Genomic DNA, 23493 nt, shown 5'->3' on the forward strand with positions numbered 1-23493 from the left:
TTTTAGATTGAAGAACAATTTTGGCCTTAAATAAAATAGTAAACATACTAGACAACTTGTCCTTTAGTAGTAAGTAAGCAAAGAAAGGCTCCTAATTTGTCTGCTGACGTATGCAGTAGCATATTGTGCCATTTCTCATTATTTTATTTTGTCAAAATTATAAAGGACAAGCTGTAAAAAATATATTATTAATCCACTTGTTCATTTATTGTTAATATCTGGTTATTTTCCGTTTCAACATGTTCTATCTACACTTCTGTTCAAATGTAATAATCACTTACTATTAGTTTTGGATGATACCACAAATTTAGGTATCGATCCGATACCAAGTAGTTACAGGATCATTCATTGGTCTAGAGATGTCCCGATCCAGGTTTTTGCACTTCCGATCCGATACAGATACTGAACGATACCGACACTGACTGATACCGGCCTATCCGAGCATATATTAAAGTTTAAAGTTATTTAGCCTACTTAGTTGTCAGAATCATGTTGAATTAGGGGAGTTTGAATAATACACAATGGTTGGTAACAAGAAACTGACCTGTTTATTCAAGGATAAACACAAAATAGACAAAATTATACATGACAAACAGAAATGGCATCATTGAACTAGGGCTGGGCGATATGGCCTTTTTTTAATATTGCGATATTTTAAGGCCATATTGCGATACACGATATATATCTCGATATTTTGCCTTAGCCTTGAATGAACACTTGATGCATATAATCACAACAGTATGATGATTCTATGTGTTGTGATTGATTGATTGAGACTTTTATTAGTAGGTTGCACAGTGAAGTACATATTCCGTACAATTGACCACTAAATGTTAACACCCGAATAAGTTTTTCAACTTGTTTAAGTCGGGGTCCACTTAAATTGATTCATGAAACAGATATATACTATCAGATATATACTATCATCATAATACAGTCATCATAAAAGATAATCACATTGAATTATTTACATTATTTATAATCCGGGGTGTGGAGGGGGGCGCCGGATGTAAGTGTCAAAAAGACAGCCAAAAGAGTTTGATATGAGAATAAATCTAAAGTTAAAATATAGGGTAGAAATGCACCCATTTGCAGGAAATGTAGTCTTGATTTTCAAAATTTTCTTTCAAGGCTTGCATGTCTACATTAAAACATTCTTCTTCATACTGCATTAATATATGCTACTTTTAAACTTTCATGCAGAGAAGGAAATCACAACTAAAAAAATCACACATTTTTTCATACGGTGTTGATGTGGACATTTTTGCCTCGGCATTTTGATGGTGTGGGCGTGTGGCACCGAATGGAGATAAGCGTCTCGACAGACGTTACAATATTTGAACAATGATGACGAAAACTGTTTTCTCTGTCGTGTCCGTGTGTCGAAAATTGTTATGCGCTTAATTTTTTATTTGATTTTGTGCGTGGCATATAATTGCTATGCGCAGATGACGCTTGAGCAGTGCGCAATTGCACAGGCGCGCACCTTAGAGGGAATGTTGCTCGCACGGCTGCGCTAGCATCACAGCTAACGCTAGCCATGCTGCTACCTCTCTGCTCGGGGAGGGCGTATACGTATGTGACGTACGACGTGACAGTATGTGACGTGTGTAAGGTGCGCTTGCTGTCTGTGACTGTGAGATGGAGACACAGAAAAGAGTGAGAAGAGCCTGTCGTGTAATGCCAGCAGCTAAAAGCAACTGCGTGAGAATCCACAGACCTGTGGATGTGTTGAAGGTGTGCTGTAAAATGCGGAACGGAAATTAGGGAGCAGCAGAAAAGTGGAACGTATTATTTAAATCGGTGCTTGGAAAACACAGACCGAAGTTTTTTTTTAAACTGGATCTGGATCGGCATTTTCCCATGCCTTGCCGATAGGCATTTTTTGGCAAATATCGGCAGCCGATCCGATTCAAATATCGGATCGGGACATCCCTACATTGGTCATATTCAAAGTTCTCACATGTCCAGGGACATATTTACTGAGTTTATAAACATAATGTGAATTATTAAAAAAGGAAAATAGATTTTGTGACCATAAAAAATATCGATATAATTATAGTAGTATCAACTAGATACACGATTGTACTTGGTATCATTACAGTGGCTGTCAGGTGTAGATCCACCCATGGCATTTGTTTACATTCAGGCATGCTAGCTTTCGTTAGCGGTGACACCGGTGAGCTGTTGTATCCTTCTACGGTGTGTAGTGAATCATGTTTAGCTATTTCTCGTCCTGCAGGGATGATACGTGTAAGAAACTTACTTTATTTGTTGCCATGGAGGCGAGTATTAGTGATTTAAGAAGTAGCTAAAACACTGCCGACGGCGGATGGATGTTCGCTGCTAGCTCGCTAGCCATGTCTTAAAGCACCTCTTCCTGAGGGCGTAACATTTTCCTGAGGGAACTCTCCTGAAGGAATCAATAAAGTACTATCTATCTAACAGTGTTATAGCTTCACCTTTATCGGCAGTTTTTAGGCCAAACTACGTCCATTCTCCCTTTTCTGTCTACACACCTTGTCTTCTTGTAAGTACTCTGTGTCTTGTAAGTACTCTGTGATAGTGCGCTGCTGAATACGCTTCTCTGCTCGTAAACCCGTCATGACGAGACTGCGCGCCGCCATACCCGTTAAAAAAAAAAAATAAACAAATCAATCAATGGGAAATCGGTACTTTTCAAACAGAGTATAGTACCGTTTTTTTGATTAATTAGTACCGCGATACTATACTAGTACCGGTATACCGTACAACCCTACAGCTAGCTATATATATATATATAAATATATATACCCATAAAAAAAAAATATATATATATATATATATTGTGTGTGTATTATATATATATATATATATATATATATATATATATATATATATATATATATATATATATATATATATATATATATATATATATATATATATATATATAAATAAATATTGAAATATTGTATATGTTGTACGGTATACTGATAAAGTACCACAATACTAATTAATTGAAATCGATACTATACTACCTTTGAAAATTACTGGTACCTTTCTTTCATCCGAATGCCGCTGTGCGGCGGTGACTACAGAGCCGAGGCGCATGATGTTGAGTGTGTCAAAATGCACACACAAAGGGCATACAAGCAATACCATCGTGGAGTGGAAGAATGGCAAAAAACGACAATTGTATTGGTTCATAAAGAGGGTGTGTGAAGCGCAATATAAAGGTATTTGGGCTCCAAAGCTAACAATAAAGGGGACCCTTCAAACAGGGAGGCGCCGCGCTGCATTAGCGTCAACTAATGCAAGTGAAATGACAAAAATTTGTAACAAAGTGACTCTGTTTCCAGGAAGTAGGCAGTGTTGCCTAAAATACATTAATATATGACGGTTTTTCGGTAATTAAACATTTAAACGATATTACTAACAGTCTGGGATTTTACCGCGGTTTATCATTATACCGTTTACCGTTACATCCCTAGATCAACTGTTTTGTTTTTTTTACATTTCCTGAAATATGTCATCTATCCATAACGCAAACAGACAAACCCTGGTGAAAACATAACTTCTTTGGTGGAGATAAAGTCTAAGCGCATCACTTTTGTTTTAAATTAACACAGAGCCAGCGGTTCATGATGCAGTGCATGGACGTAATCACCCAGAAAAATGTTCAACCCCGGAAATATGAGGAAACTGAAAAACTATTTGATAAATCCTCAATCCATCAATCCTTGTTTCGACTGCTTGTTTCTCTGGATGCTTTGTGGGGGTTGGAGCCTGTCTGGCGGCGGCTTACACCCTGGACATGTCGCCTTCTCATCATCCAGAATTTTTTTTTTAAACCAATGAAGCTAAACATCAGTTTGTGAGGTAATTACAATATTAAAATGGAAATGATTAGTTACCTTTTCTGAGAAACAACATATTACAGACTGATATAAACATGTCCAATGTGAAGGAGACTGCTTGTCAGAAGGTAAAAGTTGAAAGACACTAAAGTGTTCATTATTGTTTTACACTGGATGTTTAAAGACACTTTAAAGACACGTTATTCAGTAGTTTTTTTAATTTGCTTGAAACAGAGGATGTTCCTGCACTATTCTTTTCACTTAAAAATTAATGTTTGTAGTAATAAATATCATTAGAACATTTGACCATTATATTTGTGTTCAATTACAGTAAGTGTGTTTATTTTGATTATTGTTTTTCAGCTGTTTGTAAATGTTGCCATTTATAAAGGTTTATAAAAATAAAAACAAATTCAAAAAAGTAGCCTCTGCGCATAGATCCAACGAATCAATGACTAAATTAATCGCCAACTATTTTTATAATCGATTTTAATCGATTAGTTGTTGCAGCCCTAAATTTGATCATCGATTAATCTGTCGATTATTACTTCGATTAATAGATTAATAATCGGATAAAAGAGACAAACTACATTTCTATCCTTTCCAGTATTTTATTGGAAAAAAAAACAGCATACTGGCACCATACTTACTTTGATAATGGTTTCTCAGCTGTTTGTAAATGTTGCAGTTTATAAATAAAGGTTTATTAAAAAAAATAATAAAAAAAAGTAGCCTTTGTGCATGCGCATAGCATAGATCCAACGAATCGATGACTAAATTAATCGCCAACTATTTTTATAATCGATTTTAATCGATTAGTTGTTGCAGCCCTAAATTTGATAATCGATTAATCTGTCGATTATTACTTCGATTAATCAATTAATAATCGGATAAAAGAGACAAACTACATTTCTATTAGGGTTGTGAACGATAAACCGATGCGACCGAGTATTCGGTTCAACAAGTGAGCAATTAGATTGCATCGGTAGCAGACTCCTCAATCAATGCGAATAATCCATGAATTCCTAGCTGAATCGGTTATAGAGTCATGGATCGGTTATCGCGAGACTTTGCATGGGTTGGCTAGATTACAATATGCGTCAGCGTCTCTAAAACAACGCGAGAGCTGAAGCTACTCGCCAAACGCGGTAGCCGCCTAGCTGGTATTAGCATGAGTGATAAACAAGAGACAACACGGAAAATGAATGTGGAGGAGAACGAAAGCGTCAGTCTGACCGAAGGTCATAATGGACCGAGAAAGATTTTCAAAAAACCCACTACAGTGATGGAAAGAGCAGCAGGACTTGCCACTGCTGTCATCTCTGGCTAAAAGACACCTCTGTATCCCGGTGTTGTGCCAGGAAACTCACTCCTGCCGTAAAATGCACCCCCTGACGCGGGAGCGCGCTTACGTCACTCGTCTCGAAAAGTATTTCTAAACTCGGCTGTAATGACCGAAGTGGCTGAAATCGCCTCTTTTAAATCGTCTCTTTCGGCATAAAAAAGTACATAAAGTGAAATAATCCAAGTTTTCTTTACTTGTGGATGGATTACAAATTGTGAGCCTTTAATGATTTCGCCGTCATTCAAGTGGCTGAAATCGCCTCTTTCGGCATCAAAAAGTACATCAAGTGAAACACACGGAATCTGAACGTGTGTTCAGTACTGCGGGAGACATTGTTTCCACAAAACATAGTCTGCTCAAACATGAGCATGTGGATCAGTTGATTTTCCTTAAAAAAAAAGTCTGCCCTCCAAAAAAACAGAGGACAGTGATGATGAAAATGCACAGGCATAGTGTAAGTGAACTACTGCTTTTTGACCTGGGAAACGGTATCTCTCACATAGTAGTTTGATTTTTCTTTTTACATATGTATTTATTTTCTCTATTCTTTTACACAAAGCACTTGTCACTGTGCTAATTGTTGCCACATTTTGAGATGTGTACTAGGTGTGTAACTTGTTTACATTGTAATGTTGCACCTTTGTTACCTACCTCTAGTGTTCATTGTTACCTACCTCTAGTGTTCAAAACACTATATGCTCAGGTTGAAATATTGAATCTTTGTTACCTACCTCTAGTGTTCAAAACACTATATGCTCAGGTTGAAATATTGAATCTTTGTTACCTACCTCTGGTGTTCAAAACTATGCTCAGGCTGAAATATTGCACTTTGTTGTTACTATTCTGTGCTACTTTTACCTCTGGAGTTCCCATCCTACAATTCAGCCAGAATTTTTTGGGTCCATGTCTAAAGATAAATACATTGACATGTGATTTTGTTATTCTGTTTTTTTTTGCCAGTGCCATAAAGCCACAATGCTTGGGGATTTGGAGTCTTGAATATTAACCGTCAAATCGAATTGTATCGTTCGGAATCGAATCGGTCTGTAATAAAAGGATATCGTTTTTTAATCGAATCGTAACCTGTGTATCTAGATGCATATCGAATCGTTTATCAGAGAGAGATGTGCAACCCTAATTTCTATCCTTTCCAGTATTTTATTGAAAAAAAACCCCAGCATACTGGCACCATACTTATTTTGATAATTGTTTCTCAGCTGTTTGTAAATGTTGCAGTTTATAAATAAAGGTTTATTAAAAAAAAAAGAAAAAAGTAGCCTCTGTGCATGCGCATAGCTCCAACGAATCGATGACTAAATTAATCGCCAACTATTTTTATAATCGATTTTAATCGATTAGTTGTTGCAGCCCTAATATATATATATATATATATGTATATATATACTGTATATATATATACATACATACATCCATCCATCTTCTTCCGCTTATCCGAGGTCGGGTCGCGGGGGCAACAGCCTAAGCAGGGAAGCCCAGACTTCCCTCTCCCCAGCCACTTTGTCCAGCTCTTCCCGGGGGATCCCGAGGCGTTCCCAGGCCAGCCGGGAGAGATAGTCTTCCCAACGTGTCCTGGGTCTTCCCCGTGGCCTCCTACCGGTCGGACGTGCCCGAAACACCTCCCTAGGGAGGCGTTCGGGTGGCATCCTGACCAGATGCCCGAACCACCTCATCTGGCTCCTCTGGATGTGGAGGAGCAGCGGCTTTACTTTGAGCTCCTCCCGGATGACAGAGCTTCTCACCCTATCTCTAAGGGAGAGCCCCGCCACCCGGCGGCGGAAACTCATTTCGACCGCTTGTACCCGTGATCTTGTCCTTTCGGTCATGACCCAAAGCTCATGACCATAGGTGAGGATGGGAACGTAGATCGACCGGTAAATCGAGAGCTTTGCCTTCCGGCTCAGCTCCTTCTTCACCACAACGGATCGATACAGCGTCCGCATTACTGAAGACGCCGCACCGATCCGCCTGTCCATCTCACGATCCACTCTTCCCTCACTAGTAAACAAGACTCCGAGGTACTTGAACTCCTCTACTTGGGGCAAGATCTCCTCCCCAACCCGGAGATGGCACTCCACCCTTTTCCGGGTGAGAACCATGGACTCAGACTTGGAGGTGCTGATTCTCATCCCAGTCGCTTCACACTCGTCTGCGAACCGATCCAGTGAGAGCTGAAGATCTTGGCCAGATGAAGCCATCAGGACCACATCATCTGCAAATAGCAGATACCTAATCCTGGCAGCCACCAAACCAGATACCCTCAACGCCCTGACTGCGCCTAGAAATTCTGTCCATAAAGGTTATGAACAGAATCGGTGACAAAGGGCAGCCTTGGCGGAGTCCAACCCTCACTGGAAACGTGTCCGACTTACTGCCGGCAATGCACTAATTAAAGGGGCAGAGCTTTGAGACATTTTAACTTTTATATTTTATAAGATATATTTTTTGTAAGAACCACAATTAATAAATATATTTCAGTGAATAACTTATTGTTCAAATCTGTATATAAATATGTACATAAAGTGTTGTAATTATATTGTAATATGGTTGGATGGATGGATGGACGTTTAAAACAAAACTGTTATTATTAATTAGTAAGTATACATTTTTTGAGCCTTTTTAGAGAAAATCTAATCATTGTAGTAAATTATGCAAATTACTTGATGTCATGGTGACCACGCCCATAGCCACACCCCCACCGCCACAGGTATCTTGGCAGTTTATGGGAAACACTGTACATACATACATATATATACAGTATATATACACTTACATATATACATATATATATATATATATATATATATATATATATATATATATATATTCACACATATATAAATATATATATATACACTTACACATGTATAAATATACAAATATATATAAACATATACATACACACAAACACATACATACATACTGCATATACACTAGGGGTGTAATGGTACGTGTATTTGTATTGAACCGTTTCGGTACGAGTTTCCACACGAACATATTAAGTAGCCGCCTAAGCTAAAGTCTTAACAAGCTGCTCCGCTTCGTTCTGCCTTTGTCTCTGCCAGTACTCTACACAGTACCCAGCATTGTCCCACCCACACAACCATCTGATTGGTTACACACAGAGCGGTAACAGCCAATCAGCAGTGCGTATTCAGAGCGGTAACAGACAATCAGCAGTGCGTAGTCAGAGCGGTAACAGCCAATCAGCAGTGCGTATTCAGAGCGCATGGAGTCAGTGCTCCAGCGTCGACAGGTAGGTGTTTAGCAGGTAAGCATCAGGCAGCGGACTCTCCCCAAATTATAATAAACACCTCCCAGTCAACTACTAGTAACATCACTATGAGCCCGTTGACGTTCTAGAAATATAAACGGCAGCTCAGCTTGCTCGCAGTCCTTGAGGTGAAGGCTAATTAGCTTTTAGCGTAACGTTAGCTCATTTTGCAGTGTGTGTGTGTTACGGACAGCAAAGCCCTGTCTGTCTGTTATTTCACTTTACATTGTTCTGTGTTGATTGAGCTGTGTTGAAGCAACAAAAAAGGACATTATGTTAAATAAAGAGTTTCTGTCTGTGATAGTTGATATAATAATGTAACTGCATCATTAAGCCTATATGAACTCCATGGTGTTCAGAGATGAATAGTCTCTCCTATTGCTATTGTACTCTTTTTTCAGCTATAGTAACATTAATCATTAGTAATGGAGCAGCCTAGTTTTGAATGGCAGGGTCCCTGCTATCACATGATGATAAAAATATAACATTTACATAATAAAAATCAACTACAGGCTTCCCAAATGCTGTAATAAATTAAGCATGATGAGTAGACTTGAAACTGTTTAATGTTGCACTTTTTATATGTAGAAGAAAAGTTTTGTCATTTTATTTAATCTGAGCAACAATTTGAGGCAGTTTAATGTTGATTAACGTGGGCAGAATTATTATAGTGTTCCCAATGTTAAAAGGATAAAGCCATTGTTGACAAATTTGGTAAATAAATAACCAAAACATGTATATTTTGTCGTTTTCTTACTGTACCGAAAATTAACCGAACCGTAACCTCTAAGTCGAGGTGCGTACCGAACCAAAATTTGTGTGTACGTTACACCCCTTATCAATCAATCAATCAATGTTTATTTATATAGCCCTAAATCACAAGTGTCTCAAAGGGCTGTACAAGCCACAACGACATCCTCGGTACAGAGCCCACATACGGGCAAGGAAAAACTCACCCCAGTGGGACGTCGGTGAATGACTATGAGAAACCTTGGAGAGGACCGCATATGTAACCCCCCCCCCCCCCCCCTAGAGGGGAGGGGGGGGTTACCCACACACAAACACATGTATGCATATAAACACACAAATACATACATATATATATATATATACATATACATACACACATATATATATATATACATACACATATATATATACATACATACATATATATATATATACATACACACAGACACACATACATATATATACACACACACACACACTTGTATACACACACACACACACACACACACACACACACACACACACACACACACACACACACACACACACATACACGTTGTTCCTAATGTGCTATGACAATAAAAGCCAATTCAATTATATGTCAAATAGCAGAATCAACCAAATCCCCAAAGAAGCAATGTCTCTGCATGAAGGGTACAGTTCAACTTGATGGCATTAAGAGCAAGGAACTCCAGACTTTTGACCCGCTTAAGAAGAGACTTAAGACTAACATGGTGCACCCAGGTGATCTATTTATATTTCTCAGCAGAGATGCAGAAGAAAACTCATGTACTATATCAAAACTCAACAAATTTAAATGCTTATTACTATATGTAAATGCATGAGCATTAAGTAAGCAAGGTTGACTTTTCAAATATTTTCATGTTGTACATACAATGTTTTATTTTTACCATGTTTTTTGCTGGCATGCGCAAAAAGATTGAGAATTGTTCATAAAGCTAAGAAAAGATTAAATTCTGTACCCCTTTACAATCAATGGCTTTTGATCAAACAGATGTGTTGTGTTTCCTCCTTCCTGCTAATGCTGTTATCCTGTGCAGAATACAATTATTCTACCATTTTTGTAACTGAATGACAATATTTACGAATATTCTTTATAGCAACTGGCCAAACTGCAATTTTGTGTACGAGCATATTACTTTAACATTGATAATTGCAATGCAAAATACAAATTGTCAACACTGCAGTCTTAACTTATTTTTAGATTGTATGATTAATGAAACATTTGTAAAGCACTTAAACAATAAGAAATACCCTATTACTAATATGACGATGAAGCCAGCAACCAAACATCTGTGTTATGATACGTGGAGTATTGGACATGTGACTAAATTACGTCTGTAAAAGATGAACCATTAAGGAGGGAGAAGCAGTAGAAAATGGATGAATGAATGGCATTGTACTACTCATCGACAGACAGAAGAAATGGTTAAATAAGTCCATACAAATAAATGAGTGTCCTGCACAGGACATCTATGAATGGTCTTCACCACTATGCATTTCTTAAAAAATACAAGGTTCACAGAGTTCATGTTATGTAAGTCATAGGTAGTTACCTAAGGCAAGCTGCAGTCCCTCTTAATTTACTGTTAAGATGAGAAAATATAGATATGTGCATTTTTACTTCTTGGTGATGTATATTATGTATCCACAATAGATCTGCAGCGTCAACTACAATCCAAAACCCGTGCCAAAATTGACCATGGACTGAGGGTGGAAGCGCTTCCCTCCAAGCTAGAAACAATACAAGTGATTTATAAATGACCATGATAAAAACAAAAACGTCACAGTCGTCATCGAAATGCTCACCCGCACTCGGAAGCGGAACATGGCGAGGCGGACACAGTGGCTGAGGCAGGCCGGGGGCATGAACCATGCCCGGGGAGGCGGGGTGGCCTTGCTGCCGACGTGGTTGACTATCAGTTGAGCAGTCTGTCGCTGGCCCTGAGCTCGCCGCGCCCACTCGGGCCAGCGTTCCTTCCCGAGCGTGCCGTTGAAAACCACCACCAGCTCCAGGCCACCCTGGAACAGGCAGGCCTGGGACAGAGCGGCCAGGTAGCCCAGCATGGCGTTCCACTGGCCGCCGCAGACCCAATCCGTCTGGTAGCCGCCGTAGAGGCGTTGCAGGCCGGAGTCGGCGTCGATGAGGATCCTGGCAGGCGGGGGCGGGGGAGGCATGGGCCCGGGATGATGTGGGTGGTGGTGTGGGTGATGGTGGTGAGGAGGTTGGCGGGCCGCTGTACGAGCGAGCTTGAGCAGGTCCACCGGGACTGCGGCCCCAGGACATCGCTTCTCTAGATACTCTTGAAAGCCCTGCACTCCCATGACCGTGTTATTGAGCCGGTGCGTCTGGCCGGGAGCGGGCTCGGAATAGGTTCTGTACGCCGTGTTTGTAACGTGATGAAGAGCGAGACGAGCTAGCTATCAGCGAGCTAACTGTCTCCCAAGTAGTAACTGACAAGGGCGCTAGTTAACCCTGCGAAATAACTGACACCCACAAAAATCAACTGGTGAAATCATGCACGGCCGTGTGATGGGGCCTGCTGGTTACTTTCCCACTAAATATTTCGATTCAATTACTCAAATTTAGACGTGGGTGCGGAGTCTAGTGTCCATTGCTGTGGATTGGGATGAGACCGACAAGGCCAGAACTAGTTGTCAATTTGCACTACTCCCATCATTTGGCTACACAGAGATACAGTTGGCGGTGTAGAACTGGATTTCTAAATATGAAGAAACCCTTGCTCGCATGAAGTCGACGCAATACTGCGCACTAGTTAGCAAACCGCAGGCTGGATGGCCAATTCGCGGACATGTTACTCGAGCAGCTAGCAAAATTGTCAGCGATGGTGTTTGACGCCGACGAGCAAGTTACATTTAAGAATGTGATTAGCAGTTGACGGTGTTGAAACGCTAACTGCAACAAACGAACACACGCTGTAGCTGTCTGGCTAGTCGTATTTCTATATGCTAACTGCTGGCAGGGTCCCCGGCGTGATTTGACGCGTCAACTCCCGAAGACAAGTCCAGGGCGTATACGACACAGAATGAGATGGTTATTTGGCGGAATAAAGGAAAATAAACTAAAAGAAAATAAAATAAAAGCCCGGCTGTGCCTCCCTCGCTCGTCTTCCACACTCACGGCGTCATGTTGCAGCGGGGGAACATTACTTCCAAGCGACATCAGCCATCTTGCGACTTCCTCGCGGCCCAGTGGAGTGGGGAGAGAAGGCGTGGGGGGGCGAGAGAGGAGGCGCGGCCGCGAGGGAAGCTGGGAAATGGAGTGAAACGACGATTCAGCGCCCATTTTACAAGGGGGCGGAACCTCAAACAAAAACTACAACTACCAACACTGTTAAAGCTGCATTTGGACAAGGCTTGTCAACCGAAGACGCAATTTCTGCAAAACGGAACAAATGTACAAACGCCATTATTTGTCCGTTCAACATGTGAATATTAAATACTAGTAATTCTAACAATGTTAACTTCATAGTCCAGCAATGACCACATTTGATTTTTCAAACAAATACGAACTATAGCGGTGATGTGGATCAGTTAGTAGATCATGAAGTAGAAGTGGGCAAATGGGTCACAGTATCGATTTTATCGATACCAAGTTGTATTGGTATCGGATTGATTGTAGCGTATTGAGTTATGTTGTTGAACTATATTGTATCTTTAAATATTGTCATAATCTTTCAACCCCAGGAAAACGCTGTTGGACACAGGGCCGGCCCGTGGCATAGGCCGTATAGGCAAATGCTAAGGGCGCCGTCCATCAGGGGGCGCCACGCCAGTGCCACAAATGTTGGAGAGAAAGAAAAAAAGAAAAAAAAATTGGTACTATTATTTCTAAATACATAAAACAATCCCACGTTGATTAAAATGCAAAGTAAAGCCTATTTAATAGAAATATTATTTGTTACACCATTACGCCCCACCCCCCCCCCCCGCACGGTGCGCCCTCTCCCTTCCCGTATCATTCACCCCCCCCCCCCCCCCCGCACGGTGCGCCCTCTCCCTTCCCGTATCATTCATGACTCTTTTTAGACGTCACCACATCAAAAAATCAACACCAGATGTCAAAACGGCCAAAACTGTCAGGTGCCCAGGGAAGAAAAAATAGAAAAGAAGAGGAGGAGAAACGAGAAAAAGACAGAGGTAGCAGGTAGGTAATGTTAGCCTACATGAAATTATTTGTCTGTTACAGAATGTGATAGTAACCTGGCTTTTTAGCATTAAGCTAATGTTACATGATTCGGCAATTGCTAATCAATAAATAGCTAGTTCTGTTTTAACGTCGGGTTAATATTGTGGAGGGGGCTAAATTGTTATGGAAAATAATAATGTAACGTTAGGTCATTACAGTACTCCCTGGTGTACAGTAATTTGTAAGTCATTCTAGTTAATGCAATATTAAAAATCACAAATAGAGAACTCTGTAGGATCCCCTTTTTTGTAATATAGTTGTTAAAGTCATACTGGTTTGATATCTTGTTTTGTGCAGTGCCTTATTTATATTGTATTTTTAATTTATTTTATGCAACTTGTTGACACGTTTTATTTTGTGTTTATGTATGTAAAAAATATTGTATTTCATATATTCATTTTTTGTATTCATTTATTTATCCATATATTTTTTTATCTTGTTAACTATTGTAGTGGATTGTCCGAAGCTTAAACAGGCAACAAAAGTAGTTTAGTACAACAAATTTATTTACCCCTTATCAGAAGTGCAGGTTGAATGCAGAAGTGCAGACAGACCACATGTTACTCCGGAGTAAACAAGACACACACAAGCTAAAATCACTGTCCAGTTCCGGTGTTCTGCCATTTTTTATATGTCTCTTGTGCGTCATTGTTTGTTATCTAAATGCGTCAATGTCTTGTTGTTTTCCCTATCTGTTCCATAACAACTCGAATCCTTTAGACCAGGGGTCACCAACCTTTTTGAAACCAAGGGCTACTTCTTGAGTACTGATTAATGCGAAGGGCTACCAGTTAGATACACACTTAAATAAATTGCCAGAAGTAGCCAATTTGCTCAATTTACCTTTAACTCTGTTATTATTAATAATTAATGATATTTATGTTTGTGGAAACACTGATCATCTTAATGATTTCTCACAATAAATATATATAGAAACAGATAAATATCAATATGCAACACTTTATTTTTATATTTTCTCTAAGTGCACATTTTTCAAATTGAACATTTTCAAATGATCACTTCTAAGACAGTCTTGTGAAATCACAATATCCCATTTTAACTAGCTAGCCACTAACATTTTTTAACAAATCATGAATTACTTTGCACCATGTTTGTACAAATAATAACTCATGTAAAATACAAAAGTAAACTCTCAAATTTTTAAATCATGTCACACTTTGAACTGGACACCAAATCTGTTATCTGTTTCTTTGTCAGTTAGTGGGAAGCCTGGCATTGCATGCTGTTAACTAGTGTGTTGTACTCTGGTGTGTAACTTGACACTGCAACTCTGAGTGAGTCTTGCAGATGTGCATCAGTGAGGCGTGTTCTGTGTTTGTTCTTGATGAAGTTCATGTCAGAAAAGGCTGATTCACAAAGATAAGATTTTTCCTCATTGTTTGCGGAACCTTCTTAATCTTTTGGACATATTTTCACAGCAACCTGGCCTTAAGCTTAATTATGTTAAATGTAAAATGTTAAGGATCGGAAATCTAAAGGGAACGTCCTTTCGAATGGAATGCAAAGTGCCTGTTTTGTGGACAGATGGACCAGTTAACATACTTGGTGTTGTTGTCCCAGAAAATCTGGAAGATCTAGGCTCAGTAAATTATGATAATCGACTAAGAAAGCTGGACAAAATTATGCAATTATGGAAAGGGAAATCCCTAACCTTGTATGGTAAAATGTCTATTGCCAACTCGTTAATTATTCCTCAATTTATTTATTTGTTTTTGTCATTACCAGCTCCATCACAAAACTTTTTTAAGATTTATGAGCGGAGGTTCTTCGATTTTGTCTGGAACGGCAAACCAGAAAAGATTAAAAGAAAGGTTTTGTACAAAGAGTATGAATATGGTGGCCTGAAACTTCTCAACCTTGCAGCTATGTGTCTGTCTTTAAAAGCATCAATTGTTCCAAAGATGTATTTAAACATTGAGTGGTACAAAAATGTCCTGTTGGACAAAAAACATGTACTGTATCAAAAGAAATTGTATCCTTTTTTACAAGTGATCCCCTCCCAGAGAGTCTGCTGGGAAACATGGCGGGGTTCATAAAGGAAACAATCCACTCATAGTGGTGTTTTCAATTTTATGTGCCAGAAAAAAGAGACGATATTTTGCAGCAGTTAATATGGATGAACTCTAATATTGTAATAGATGGAAAGCCTTTCTTTTGGAAAAATATGTTTGAAAGAGGAATCATTTTTGTCAATGATATTATCAATGAGAATGGTAAAATTATGAAGTATGATGAATTTAGAGCTATATATGGTGATGCTTGCTCAAGCTTTTCATTTTATTAACTAACTGGAGTAATTGGAAAAAGATGGAAACAAATAATTAATTATGGAACTACTAAATTATTAGTTTGTAAACCTCTAATAAGAAATTCTAGTTGGAAAAAAGGAACTAAAATAAATAGAAAAATATATAATTTTTATTTAATAAAGAAATCTTTGAAGGCTGCCTCATACAACACAAATGGAAAATGGGAGGACTTTTTTGACTACCCGTTGCCATGGGATGCCATATTCAAACTAATCTATAAAACCACTATCGATGTGCAAAATCGCTATTTTCAAATTAAAATTATTTATAACTTCTTACCCACAGGGAAAATGTTAAAATTATGGAATATGACAGAGTCAGATGATTGCTAATTTTGTTGTCAGGAGCCTGAATTCACCCTGCATTTGTTTTGGTATTGTCACATTGTGTCTTTGTTTTGGGTGGAAGTTGAAAAAATGTGTTTAAGGATTGGTTTGTTTATGAAGCTTAATGTGGTTTCTGTTATTTTAGGAGAGTTCATTGACAATCATGATTTAGTCAATTTAATTATAGTACTCGGTAAAATGTTTATTTTTAAGGCCAAAAACAGATATTCACTTAGTATTACTTTCTTTAAAACATTTATTCAGTATTTTCTAACTTTAGAAAGTTACATGGTTGAAAACGATAATGATGCCAAAAAACATTTAAAAAAAGATGAGAAGTCCTCAAAGGCTTATTTTGAAAGTATAAGTATGTTTATAGATTATATGATATCTGTTGTTGTGTTCCCTAATTTGAGTGACCTGGACATAATCTGGACTGTACATAAATGCTTATTTTGAAAATGTAATTTTGTTTATAAATTATATGCAATCTGTTGTGTTCCCTAATTTTTTTCTGTGTACATGAATGAAGGTGTGTGTTGCTGAGTCCGACTTGGACATTATCTGGACTGGGCCTGGTTTAAAAAACCCTTTAAACAAATCTAATTTCATTGACAACCTGGTCTGTTGAAGATAAGGCCCTTTTTTAAAAAATAAAATAAAATAAGATAAATAAATAAAAAACATTTTCTTGGATAAAAAAGAAAGTAAAACAATATAAAAAAAATTACATTAAAAATAGTAAGTAATGAAAATGTTAGTGGACCAGCAGCCTATACAATCATGTGTGCTTCAGGGACTGTGTCCCTTGCAGATGTGTTGTCTATGTTGTGGGAACCAGAATATTGGTAGCAGAAAGAAATAACCCCTTTTGTGTGAGTAGGTGTGGATGAGTGTGCATGGGGGAGGTTGTTTGGGTTGATGCACTGATTGAAAGTGTATCTTGTGTTTTTTCTATGTAGATTTAATTAAAAAAAAAAAAAAAAAAAAAAAAAAATTATTATTATTATTATTATTATTTTTATTTATTTATTTATTTATTTTTTTAGAACAGGCCTGCGGGCGACTCATCTGGTCCTTACGGGCGACCTGGTGCCCGCGGGCACCGCGTTGGTGACCCCTGCTTTAGACAGTCAACACATTCTGTAGACAGGTTGGCACGACTTAATATTCACTTTTGTCCCACAACTGGTCCATTCAATGGCACAAAATACAAGAGAATTGAAAATGAGCGGACATTCTTAAAAGACAAGAAATATAGGTCAAAAGGTCAGAAATTCTACGACACTATTCTGATTGTTAATTTGCTTTCTTTAAGTAAAAAAAAAGGTCAAAGACAAAGCTATTCGGTTTCTTGTGAGTATATACACTTCACTGCCGATGTGGGGGGGCGCCACCTAAAATCTTGCCTAGGGCGCCAGATTGGTTAGGGCCAGGCCTGGTTGGACACACAATGGTTTTGGGGTGTATAATTGCCTAAATTAGACTTAGACTTAGACAAACTTTAATGATCCACAAGGGAAATTTGTCATGTCTGTGATTATGTTTTGTTGTAGTCATGTTCGGATTTGGTTTTGGACTTTTTGTGCACTTTATTTGTCACCGTAGCAACCATTAGTTTCACCTGGTTCACATTGTCATGTCACGCACCTGTTCACCTGTCTTGTCACGCACCTGTTTTCACTGATCACGTCACTATTTAAATCTGTCTGTTTCTGTTGTTCGTCCTGGCGTCCTCGCACTTTTTCATCACCCTGATTCATGTCACGTTCACAGTTCTTTACCAAGTAAGTTTTTGTTTATTATTGCCACAGTTTGTGTTTTTGTTTTATTGTTCATAGTTTTTGCCATTGTGCAAGTTTTGTTTTCATAGTCAAGTTGTTACCTCCGCTGTGAGCGCCTTTTGTTTGCTTCCTTTTTTTGTAGTTTATTAGTGTCAAATTAAATCATGTATTTAAATTCACGCCTTGCCCGCGCCAATTTTCCTTTGCCTTCCGGAGAAGCAAAACCCAAGAACCCAGTCATGACAGTAGGACGCCAGCAGAAGAGTTTCTCCGCAAAAAAATTGGACAATTTTGACGAGGCAACGTGGGAGGTCCTCCGCGCGATGGAGGAAGAGACGCTGCGTTATTCCTCCGGTAAGCGCAGAGACCTGATGTGGGGGCCAGATGGAAATCTGGTGCCATTGAGCTCCAGTTGGTCCGAGGACGGCGCTGCGTCACCGCAGTCCCGGAAGCGCCGCTCCAGACCAAGGACATCAGGGAAGGCGAGCGGACAGCATGCGGCGCTGCCGCAGGCTCCTCCCACTCCGGGCGGAAGCAGGTTGCTGCCAGCTCCACAGCTCCAAAATGACATCACAGACCAGGATTTTTTTTTTCTGAACTCTTTTTCTTTTGATCATCCGCCTCCAACCAAAGACTCTAAAAACATGATAAGACATTACCAGGACATGTTTTTAGAAATCAGATCCTGTCAATCCAAGCCACCCAAATTCCATGCCCCGCCCCCCAGGACTCAAGCCACGCCCAAGTCACACATTTTTTTTTCACCCACAAGATCCCAGGTACAAGAAGAAAGACATTTTGGACAATTTAGAGGGGATGATTCTGCCCCCCTCCTGACCTCCCTCCACCCACCCCAAAAGACGGTTCCAGACCGCGGGGAGCGCGTCTGGGATCCGCTCCTTGAGGGGGGGGCTAGGGCTGGGAATTGTTCAGGTGGGGTGGGTCAGCATCGCCATGCCAAGCCACAGCCTCCAGCTCGGCCACCACCACCTGTCTTTCGACCTGCCAAACCACAGCCACCAGCACGGCCACCACCACCTGTCTTTCGACCTGCCAAGCCACAGCCACCAGCACGGCCGCCACCACCAGTTTTTTGACCATGCCAAGATCCACCTGCTCCACGCCCAGCTCCACGCCAAGCGCCGCCAGTCGCAGCTCCACGCCAAGTGCCGCCAGTCGCAGCTCCACGCCAAGTGCAGCCAGTCGCAGCTCCACGCCAAGTGCCGCCAGTCGCAGCTCCACGACGCCTAGTGCCGCCAGTCGCAGCTCCACGACGCCTAGTGCCGCCAGTCGCAGCTCCACGACGCCTAGTGCCGCCAGTCGCAGCTCCACGACGCCTAGTGCCGCCAGTCGCAGCTCCACGACGCCTAGTGCCGCCAGTCGCAGCTCCATGCCAAGACCAAGAACCGCCATACCAAGAACCGCCATGCCAAGACCAAGAACCGCCATGCCAAGACCAAGACCCTCCAAGTGACCAAGACCCTCCAAGTGACCAAGACCCTCCAAGTGACCAAGTCCAAGACACACCATGCCAAGACCAAGTCCAAGACACCCTCAAGCCAAGACCAAGTCCAAGACCCCTCAAGCCAAGACCAAGTCCAAGACCCCTCAAGCCAAGTCCAAGACCCCTCACGCCAAGTCCAAGACACACCACGCCAAGTCCAAGACACACCACGCCAAGTCCAAGACACACCACGCCAAGACACACCACCCAAACACCAAGACTGCCAAGACCAAGACTGCCAAGACCAACACCAAGACCCACGCTGCCAAGACCAAGACCCACGCTGCCAGGACACGCCACGCCAAGCTTTGCTGCCCGACGCACCACGCCAAGCTTCGTCATCTGCGACTGCCACGTCGACGAAGTGCCTACCTCCTCGTCGGCCACGGATGTGGCCACTACCTGGTCGGCCGCCACGCCAAGTGCGCCCACCTCCCCGTCGGCCATGGATATGGCCATTCCCGGGTCGCCCACCTCGTCAGGTACAGCGGCGGTCTACGCGTCGCCGCCACCTGATCCTGCCCCGGTGGATTCGGGGACACCTGGTCTGGCGACCCACCGCCATGTCCCCCTCCCGCCCTCCCATGGCTCTCGATCCTGCCTTGTTTTGTTTGTTTTGGACATCTGGGATCTGTCCGTAAGGGGGGGCTCTGTCATGTCTGTGATTATGTTTTGTTGTAGTCATGTTCGGATTTGGTTTTGGACTTTTTGTGCACTTTATTTGTCACCATAGCAACCATTAGTTTCACCTGGTTCACATTGTCATATCACGCACCTGTTCACCTGTCTTGTCACGCACCTGTTTTCACTGATCACGTCACTATTTAAATCTGTCTGTTTCTGTTGTTCGTCCTGGCGTCCTCACACTTTTTCATCACCCTGATTCATGTCACGTTCACAGTTCTTTACCAAGTAAGTTTTTGTTTATTATTGCCACAGTTTGTGTTTTTGTTTTATTGTTCATAGTTTTTGCCATTGTGCAAGTTTTGTTTTCATAGTCAAGTTGTTACCTCCGCTGTGAGCGCCTTTTGTTTGCTTCCTTTTTTTGTAGTTTATTAGTGTCAAAATAAATCATGTATTTAAATTCACGCCTTGCCCGCGCCAATTTTCCTTTGCCTTCCGGAGAAGCAAAACCCAAGAACCCAGTCATGACAAAATTGTTCCACACAGTAGCTCAGTTACAATGATGGAAAGTGTAAGGATGGAAAAGACAATTCAGGTATAAATAGACTAAATATAGCGATATAAAATATAACATATATACGTAATATTTACATAATATATTTACAGTATATTATATATATTGATATATTATATTATGTATATATCATATATACAATATATAACAATTACCATGTACAATATTACAGTATATGTGACAGCTGCAGCATAAAATAGAGAGTAAATCCAGCAGAAAATAGAAAATTGACATTAAAAACAAAGAGAAGTAGCTAACATAGAAGGTGTCAGGTAATAGACAGATATCATCTATTGCTGTATGGTGAGTGATTATACAGCTGGATGGAGTGTGGCATGAAGGAGTTCTTGAATCGAACACTGTGGGAACGAAGCTGAAGGAGCCTGTTGGAGTATGAACTCCGCTGTCCCTCAATTGTCTGGTGGAGTGGGTGGGCAGAACTGTCCATGATGGCCAGCAGTTTGTTCAGTGTCCTCCTATCCCTCACTGACACAAACGCCTCCAACTGCGTGCCAATAGTTTTTCCGGCTTTCCGGATCAGTTTGTCAATCGAGTTCGCGCGCGTTTGGCTGTTTTCGAAGTGGGGCTGTTGAGTTTGGCAATCGCCTTGTGCAAAGCTAGTACAACTTTTTGTACTTTTTTGTACTTTTGTGCTTTTTTGGCTTCGCTGTGTCACTGTGCCGTGACACTTTGTAGCTTGTGTCGATCGGTGCTGCAAGCTAGCACACCGGAGCCGGCTAGCATTACCGGCCTGAGATACGGAGGTGGATTTTTCCTTCTGTTGCTGGATGCGTCGGCAGATAGACCGTGATGCCTGCACCGAGGAAAAGCCCCACATCGGAGGAGTTCGAGGAGATGAGGCTCACACTCCTTTCCCTGTGCGGTGATGTGACTGCGGTGAGGGAGCACCAGGAGCAGCTTTTGGGTCTACTGGAGGAGGTGAAACAATTACGCCTCCAGAACGTGGAAAAAGATCGGCGCATTGTGGACCTGGAGCAGCGAGTGGACGAGCTGGAGCAATAATTCCGCATGAATGATGTGGTCATCACCGGGTTCAAGATCAAGCCACACAACTACGCGCGTGCGTTGGCCGCGGACAGCGGGGAGCCCAGCGTGCAGGAGACACAGTCGGTGGAGCAGCAGGTGGCCTCCTATCTCCAAAGCAGGGGGATAGAGATGGACCTGGAGCACATCGAGGCTTTTCACCCACTGCCCATGAGGAACCAGAGACCACCCGCTGTCATCATGAGATTCGCAAACAGAAAGAAGAAGATCGCACTATTAAGGCAAGGACGCAAACTCAAAGGAACAGATGTTTTCATCAATGAACACTTGACCAAGAAAAATGCTGACATCGCAAGGGTCGCACGACAACTTAAAAGGCATGTAAATGTTGGTCCTAAATTGGCTGTTGATATCCCAGACAATGGAGTTACAAAATCAACTATTGAACAGAATTCTTCGTCATTCTTCCTCTCAGCTACAAATGAGCAGGAAGTGACAAACATTGTGCGGAAGTGTAAAAGTAAGTGCTCCACTGACTGCCATGCTATCAACATGATATTGGTTCAAAAGGTTATCCTGAATATTGTAAAACCATTAACTTATATATGTAATTTATCATTCCAGACTGGCTGCTTTCCAAGTCAAATGAAAATCGCTAAAGTAACTCCGCTCTTCAAAAGTGACAGCAAACACGCTTTCACCAATTACAGACCAATCTCTCTTTTGCCTCAGTTCTCAAAAATCTTAGAGAAACTATTTAACTCTCGACTTGAATCTTTTCTTGAGAAGCATCATATAATCAATGACGGTCAGTATGGCTTTAGGTCCAAAAGAACAACTTCAATGGCAATAACTGAAGCTATTGAGGAAATTACTAATGCACTGGAGCATAAAAGATATGCAGTTGTTATTTTTATTGACCTAAAGAAAGCATTTGATACCATTAACCATTCAATTCTACTACATAAAATGGGACGATATGGAATTAGGGGGCTGGCTGGTGACTGGTTAAAAAGTTATTTAACAGGGAGGGTACAGTTTGTTAAAATGGGTAAATTTTTATCTGATACTCTTGGCATTGCTTGTGGTGTCCCCCAAGGGTCCGTGTTGGGGCCAAAACTGTTTAATGTATATATTAATGATATGTTTAATACATCCAAAATACTGAAGTTTATACTTTTTGCAGACGACACAAATGTATTCTACAGTAGTGATGACTATAATGAGCTCATAAATACAGTAAACACAGAACTAAACATAGTAAAAAAATGGATGGACACAAATAAATTATCTTTGAATATAAATAAAACTAAGATAGTAATGTTTGGAAATCGCAACATTACGTCTGAACAGAAAATAAGTATTGATGGTACCCAAATTGAAATCGTAAATGAGAATACATTTTTGGGAGTAATAATTGATAGTAAACTATCATGGAAACCTCATGTCAGACACATTAAAACAAAAATCTCCAAAAGCCTATCAATTATAAACAAAGCAAAACTATACCTCAATGAAAATGCACTCCGTACTCTATACTGCACCTTGGTACTGCCATACCTTACATACTGTGTTGAAGTATGGGGGAATACTTACCAAAACACAATTCATCCTCTGATCATATTACAGAAAAGAGCAGTACGGATCATTCACAACGTTGGTTATTTAGAACATACTCATAATCTGTTTATGCAATCAAAGTTGCTCAAATTTGATGACCTTGTTAAATATAATACATTAATAATCTTATATAAAGCTTTTAACAAATTATTGCCACCTAATCTACAACGTTTTTTTATAAGACGAGTACAAGCTCATAACTTGAGGGGCTTTGGATATTTCTTATTGCCGAGAGCTCAAACCACTCGTAAACGTTTTTGTGTGTCTGT

General features: G+C 40.6%; 1 protein-coding gene across 1 annotated transcript in view; it reads right to left on the bottom strand.

The window, feature by feature from the left end:
- Positions 1-12474, bottom strand: part of fam120c (family with sequence similarity 120 member C) — a 61030-nt gene extending 48556 nt beyond the window's left edge. Inside the window, exon 1 of the mRNA XM_062053546.1 lies at positions 11057-12474. Coding sequence (XP_061909530.1) covers positions 11057-11572 — 516 coding nt within the window. The 5' untranslated portion in view covers positions 11573-12474. The remainder of the gene's footprint in view (positions 1-11056) is intronic.
- Positions 12475-23493: the final 11019 nt, after the last annotated feature.

This window comes from Entelurus aequoreus, linkage group LG07 (assembly GCF_033978785.1).
Source record: "Entelurus aequoreus isolate RoL-2023_Sb linkage group LG07, RoL_Eaeq_v1.1, whole genome shotgun sequence".
In the NCBI taxonomy this organism is placed as follows: domain Eukaryota; kingdom Metazoa; phylum Chordata; class Actinopteri; order Syngnathiformes; family Syngnathidae; genus Entelurus; species Entelurus aequoreus.